Here is a 7,500-nt window from a genome sequence, read left to right as displayed (position 1 = left end):
TACCACCATCACCACCACCACCACCACCACCACTACCACCACTATCACCACCACCACCACCACCATCACCACCACCACCATCACCACCACTACCACTACCACCACCACCACTACCACCACCACCACCACCACCATCACCACCACTACCACTACCACCACCACCACTACCACCACCATCACCACCACCACCACCACCACCACCATCACCACCAGCACCACACACACAGACTGTGCAGAAGGAAGGGGCGGTGCCAGCCGCACTCACCGATGACCTCCAGCGTGACCACCTGTCGCAGACTGCGTTCCTTCCTGCTGACCTGGCACTCGTAGTCACCCTCGTCCTCCGAGGTCACGTGCTCGATGATGAGGTTCCACTGGTTGTGCTTGTGCACGTGCTCCACGTGCAGGCGTCGGTCCTCCACCCAGGTGTCCAGGCCGATGGTCAGGGGGTTGGGGTTGGGCAGCTTCCGCCACACGATCTGAGGGGGAAAAAAGAAAGAAAGAAAAAGAAGAAGAAGAAAAAGATGATGATGATGATATTGATACTCATACAGCGCCTATCCTCGGTCGGAGACCAAGCTCTAAGCGCTTTACAAACACGGGGTCATTTACACAACAGGCTGCCTACCTGGGTAGAGGCGACTGACGGATGCCATTGGGCGCTCATCATTTCGTTTCCTGTATCATTCAATCAGATTTTAAGGCACACACACATACACACTGGGACAGACATGTAACATTTTACGTGTTTGATCGTTACGTTTTTTTTTTTTTTTTTTTTACTTCGCCATGTAGGCAGCCATACTCCGTTTTCGGGTGTGTGCATGCTGGGTATGTTCTGGTTACCATAACCCACCGAACGCTGTCATTCAATCAAATTTCAGGCACGCACACATGCTCACAGACAGACATGTAACCATGTATGACTCGTGTTTTCTCCTGGAGCAATAGCGACATCATTCGACTCATTCACTTTTGTCTGATTCTAGTGTTCTGTAGAATATTTGCTGTTTTTCATTTCCAAACACACCATAACTCAGCACTGGACGTCATTAGTGTCTGTAGGTGTGTTCGTGGAGCATTCTGGCAACGATACATGTTGCCTTTGGTAAAGGAATATCGAAAATTAAAAAAAAAAAAAAAAAGCCAAAACAAAACCAAGTTCTCTGAAAATACTGCCACATCATTTACAACACACACACACACACACACACACACACACACACACACACACACACCACGCACACCTTAATGCCCCTCGCCACCCCATCCCGCTCTTTCCCCCACACCGCTAAAGACAGACACATTCATATCTCATCTCTTTCCCCCCCACCGCTAAAGACAGACACGTTCATATCTCATCTCTTTCCCCCCCACCGCTAAAGACAGACGCGTTCATATCTCATCTCTTTCCCTATACCGCTAAAGACAGACACATTCATATCTCATCTCTTTCCCCCCCGCACCGCTAAAGACAGACACATTCATATCTCATCTCTTTCCCTCCCACCGCTAAAGACAGACACATTCATATCTCATCTCTTTCCCTATACCGCTAAAGACAGACACATTCATATCTCATCTCTTTCCCCCACACACCGCTAAAGACAGACGCATTCATATCTTATCTCTTTCCCTATACCGCTAAAGACAGACGCGTTCATATCTCATCTCTTTCCCCCCACACACCGCTAAAGACAGACGCATTCATATCTTATCTCTTTCCCCCGCACCGCTAAAGACAGACGCATTCATATCTTATCTCTTTCCCCCGCACCGCTAAAGACAGACACATTCATATCTTATCTCTTTCCCCCGCACCGCTAAAGACAGACGCATTCATATCTTATCTCTTTCCCTATACCGCTAAAGACAGACGCATTCATATCTTATCTCTTTCCCTATACCGCTAAAGACAGACGCGTTCATATCTCATCTCTTTCCCCCGCACCGCTAAAGACAGACGCATTCATATCTTATCTCTTTCCCCCACACCGCTAAAGACAGACACATTCATATCTTATCTCTTTCCCCCGCACCGCTAAAGACAGACGCATTCATATCTTATCTCTTTCCCCCGCACCGCTAAAGACAGACGCATTCATATCTCATCTCTTTCCCCCGCACCGCTAAAGACAGACGCATTCATATCTTATCTCTTTCCCCCGCACCGCTAAAGACAGACACATTCATATCTTATCTCTTTCCCCAACACCGCTAAAGACAGACACATTCATATCTTATCTCTTTCCCTATACCGCTAAAGACAGACGCGTTCATATCTCATCTCTTTCCCCCACACCGCTAAAGACAGACACATTCATATCTCATCTCTTTCCACTTCACCGCTAAAGACAGACGCATTCATATCTTATCTCTTTCCCCCCGACACCGCTAAAGACAGACGCATTCATATCTTATCTCTTTCCCTCCCGTCGCTAAAGACAGACACATTCATATCTCATCTCTTTCCCCCCCACCGCTAAAGACAGACACATTCATATCTTATCTTTTTCCCCCACACCGCTAAAGACAGACGCGTTCATATCTCATCTCTTTCCCCACACCGCTAAAGACAGACACATTCATATCTCATCTCTTTCCCCCCCCACACCGCTAAAGACAGACACATTCATATCTTATCTCTTTCCCCCACACCGCAAAAGACAGACACATTCATATCTCATCTCTTTCCCCCCCCACACCGCTAAAGACAGACGCGTTCATATCTCATCTCTTTCCCTATACCGCTAAAGACAGACGCATTCATATCTCATCTCTTTCCCCCACACCGCTAAAGACAGAAACATTCATATCTTATCTCTTTCCCTCCCACCGCTCAAGACAGACGCATTCATATCTCATCTCTTTCCCTCCCACCGCTCAAGACAGACGCATTCATATCTCATCTCTTTCCCCCCCACCGCTAAAGACAGACGCATTCATATCTCATCTCTTTCCCTCCCACCGCTAAAGACAGACACATTCATATCTCATCTCTTTCCCTCCCACCGCTAAAGACAGACACATTCATATCTCATCTCTTTCCCCCACACAGCTAAAGACAGAAACATTCATATCTCATCTCTTTCCCTCCCACCGCTAAAGACAGACACATTCATATCTCATCTCTTTCCCTCCCACCGCTCAAGACAGACGCATTCATATCTCATCTCTTTCCCCCCCACCGCTAAAGACAGACGCATTCATATCTCATCTCTTTCCCTCCCACCGCTCAAGACAGACGCATTCATATCTCATCTCTTTCCCCCCCACCGCTAAAGACAGACGCATTCATATCTCATCTCTTTCCCCCACACCGTTAAAGACAGACGCATTCATATCTTATCTCTTTCCCCCCCCCACCGCTAAAGACAGACACATTCATATCTCATCTCTTCCCCCCCCCCCACCGCTAAAGACAGACGCATTCATATCTTATCTCTTTCCCCCCCCCCCACCGCTAAAGACAGACACATTCATATCTCATCTCTTTCCCTCCCACCGCTCAAGACAGACGCATTCATATCTCATCTCTTTCCCCCCCACCGCTAAAGACAGACGCATTCATATCTTATCTCTTTCCCCCCCCCACCGCTAAAGACAGACGCATTCATATCTTATCTCTTTCCCCCACACCGCTAAAGACAGACACATTCATATCTTATCTCTTTCCCCTACACCGCTAAAGACAGACGCATTCATATCTCATCTCTTTCCCTATACCGCTAAAGACAGACGCATTCATATCTTATCTCTTTCCCTATACCGCTAAAGACAGACGCATTCATATCTTATCTCTTTCCCTATACCGCTAAAGACAGACGCATTCATATCTTATCTCTTTCCCCCGCACCGCTAAAGACAGACGCATTCATATCTCATCTCTTTCCCCCACACCGCTAAAGACAGACGCGTTCATATCTCATCTCTTTCCCCCCCCCACCGCTAAAGACAGACGCATTCATATCTTATCTCTTTCCCCCAAACCCTCTGTCTTTTTAGCCACGGTTTTTCTGTCTTATTGTCTCACCCACAACTCTCGGATGAAGGGGGCGGGGAGGTTGGACAGGATGACTTGCCAAGCGTTACCAGGCTGGCACCATCGGGGTGGTCTCGTTTGCACGCGGTTTGTTTCGGAAGCGGTGTTTCTGATGCCAGTAGCTGGAGACCGATTCTCTCTGCCTCTGCATGCTTGCTGCCCGTCTCTCTGTCTGTTTGTTTGGCTGGTTGTCTGTCGGTATGCCTGTTGTTCCTCTCCGTGTCTGTCTCTCTGTGTCTGTCTGTCTGTCTGTCTGTCCTCCTGTCTCTCCCAGTTTGTATGTTTCTGTCAAATGAGTCTGTATCTATCTCTCTGTCTATCTGTCTTCCTTATTTCCGCCTCGCGTGTTTTACGATTATTACGATAATAATAATAATTTTTTTTTTCAGTTTTACTCTTTCTCGCTTATGATATACATTATGATTCACTATCACTTTTATTGTTTCATTTTTTCCCCCATTATTTCTTCAAGTCCGGCATATTGATTCTCCGGTTCTCTGCAGATTGTCCAATAAATTCGGTAACTGGGCTTGGGTCGTTTTCTGCCGTGCCAGGCCTGCCTCCCACTGTGCAGATTCAGGGGACGCGACTTTTTATTTTTATTTTATTTTACCTTTATGTATTTTTTTCTTCCACTTTTGGGTTGTGGCTAGGATGGAGGACAGGGGTTAATGGGTTGACATCCTTCATCGTTCATCTGATCGGAATTTAATATTCCACGTCAGCGAAAAAAGAAAAAAGAAATAAGAAAAAGAAAAAAGTTCCGCGGTGCATTAATGGTCTGGAGGGGAATTTGACGTGGCGTGTACCTGACGTGTTGAACTGGTGTTTGCTTGAGGTTTCCCTCTGTTTTGTTTTGTTTTGATTTTTTTTTCGGATTAAACTCGTCTGCGCACGCACGTTCACAGCACACACACGCATGCGTTCACAGACACACAGACACCCACCCACATACTCTCACACTCACACCACGTCACAGGTTATCTCTCTCTCTCTGTCTCTGCCTCTTTGTCTCTGTGTCTCTCTCAACTCTGGTTCTCTTTTTGTATTCAAATCTTAAAAAAAAAGACAGAATGTGTGAATGCGATTCCACTGATGTCGACAGACGTTTATTATTGTAGTATTTTTGACTCACTTGTGTAAACGGCTAAATGTTGCAATGTGATCGCGGCGATAGCCACGTCTCTTTTACCGCGGACTTAAAAAGAATTTTTAATTGCTCTTAAAGATTTTTTGAATGCCCAAGATACACTAGAATAATATGATTTAAACAGCGTTCTCACTGCGAATACCGCAATCGATTTATCGCCCTTTAAAAAAGCATGTTTAGATATTATATTTTTGAATGTCAGTTCAGTAGCCACGACAGTGTAATGGGAAAGAGTTTCTTCTCACCCGAACACGTGGGGTTCGAATCTGCTGTTAGGACTTTTTTTTTCTTTTTCTTTTAACCCGAAGCTTTATAATAACAAATACAGAACACATTTTAACGATTAGATTAAAAAAAAAAGTGTATCACAAGTGAGTCTTGAAGGCCTTGCCTCTCTTGTCATATTTTCTGATGCCCACTCTATTGTACAGGCAAATAACCTGACAATTCAACCATCCTGCGTCTCTCAGCTCTGAGTTAACGAAGAAAACGATTTAATTCATGCAGTGCCTTGGCCGCAGTTAGTGTGGAGACTGTAATTTTTATAGTGATTCATCAAAATTGACGATTTTGCTGTAGACAAACAAAAAACCCCGCAAAATCATTTTGTCCGCATTGTCAAAATTCACTCCCATCAACAAAGAGCAGCTACAGAAACATGATACAAAGAAATAACGTTACTGCGAAGAACATTACAGGAACAACACATAATAACACATACGATCTAAAGTAAAGGAATTTAAAAAAAAGCCACAAACAAACCAAATTCTCTGATAATACTGCCACATCATTTACAACACACACACACACACACACACATATACATACATACATACATACATACACACACACTCACACACACACACACACACACACACATGAAACCAGGGTTGTTTGTGATAACCTGCAGACCATGTATCACCCAGACAAGTAAAGCACAGGTAACCGAAATGAATTTCAATTTTTCCAGGCTATGTAAATGATCAAGAAATAGAAATCAATCAAGAACTGATTGAAAGACGGAAGCAGAGGCGCTGTAGATACGATAACTGTCCGTGAGGTAAACACCGACATTTACGTGCAATATTATTGTGAATCTGCATTGTCTTCTTTTCTGTCTTCATACTACACCCCCTTCTCCATCCCCTGAGTTTTGGTTTTGATATGATGAAAATGAGAAATAATCCACCTACCCCTTACGGGTTCGTTCATACAAACACACACACGCACGTGCACAGGCACTCCTATGCACTTAAACACACACACACACGCACTCACGCACACACTCACGTGTGCACAGACAGATACACCCACGTGCACTCGCAAGTAGTCAAGCATGCCCTTGCACTTGCATGTGACGTTAATATCCACAGAAAAAAAAGAGAGTTTAGATTACAATATGTATTCCACATTGAAAGTAATGGATAAAAAACACAGCCAGAGAGAGCGAGAGAGAGAGAGAGAGAGAGAGAACGGAACGGAATGGTTTATTCACATATAGGCCCCAGCCCCACGTGAAGGGGTTCACATGAACATTGTGCAAACAAGTATAAATATATATAAGCGGAGAGAGAGAGAGAGAGAGAGAGAGAGAGAGAGAAAGAGGTCCCATTTCCATTGCTAATTTAGTTTGACAACAGCCGTTCAAAGAGGCCGTTACTGGCTGGAATGAGGACGTGAAATTCTATGACTCACTTCGTGTTGACATTGTGTCTTGAAATTATAACCTTAAATATTAGAAGTTCTTTGATGGCAATGCTACGTGGTCTACAACTTATCGGGTTTATTCTTTCTTTCTTTCTTTTGCTTCTTCTGTATTTGTCTTTTCTTTTTTTTTCTTGATTATTTTCTTTCTTTGTTATTTCTTTTTTGCTTCCTTTTCTTTCTTCTTTCCTTTCCATTTTCATTTCTTTCTTTCTTTTCCTTTATCTTCAACGTCCCACAAAACAAAGAAATAAAAAGGGTCTTTGGGAAAAAAGGTTAGGGAAATATCCCGATTTTTATTTTTTTCCACAATTTTACATACTTTACTATCACTTCAATACTTTGATTTCAGAATTTAAACCCCCATGATCACATAAATATGCCACATGAGCAAAAGGAAAAGAATAACACGTCAATCAAGAACGAAATCGGATATGACCTGCGCGTTAACAGACGCAAAATATCCTTAAAAAGCCTATTTTTCCATTGCCCAGAATGACAGCTTCATCTGAAGCCTGCCATCACTTCTCTTTGTTCTTTTTCTTCTCCCTTTACGCTGTGACGTGTCATGGTGGCGTCACACACAACAACAGCTCATCAGATT

The 7,500-nt window shown here is 44.0% G+C and overlaps 1 protein-coding gene across 1 annotated transcript in view; it reads right to left on the bottom strand.

Annotated features, from left to right (window-relative positions):
* LOC143297490 (zwei Ig domain protein zig-8-like) overlaps positions 1 to 7,500 on the bottom strand; it is a 34,409-nt gene that overhangs the window by 23,744 nt on the left and 3,165 nt on the right. Inside the window, exon 3 of the mRNA XM_076609888.1 lies at positions 266 to 479. Coding sequence (XP_076466003.1) covers positions 266 to 479 — 214 coding nt within the window. The remainder of the gene's footprint in view (positions 1 to 265; positions 480 to 7,500) is intronic.

The sequence above is a fragment of the Babylonia areolata genome, chromosome 22 (assembly GCF_041734735.1).
Source record: "Babylonia areolata isolate BAREFJ2019XMU chromosome 22, ASM4173473v1, whole genome shotgun sequence".
Lineage (NCBI taxonomy): Eukaryota > Metazoa > Mollusca > Gastropoda > Neogastropoda > Buccinidae > Babylonia > Babylonia areolata.
Note: the sequence above shows the minus strand (reverse complement) of the source record. Positions and strands in the feature narration are given on the sequence as shown.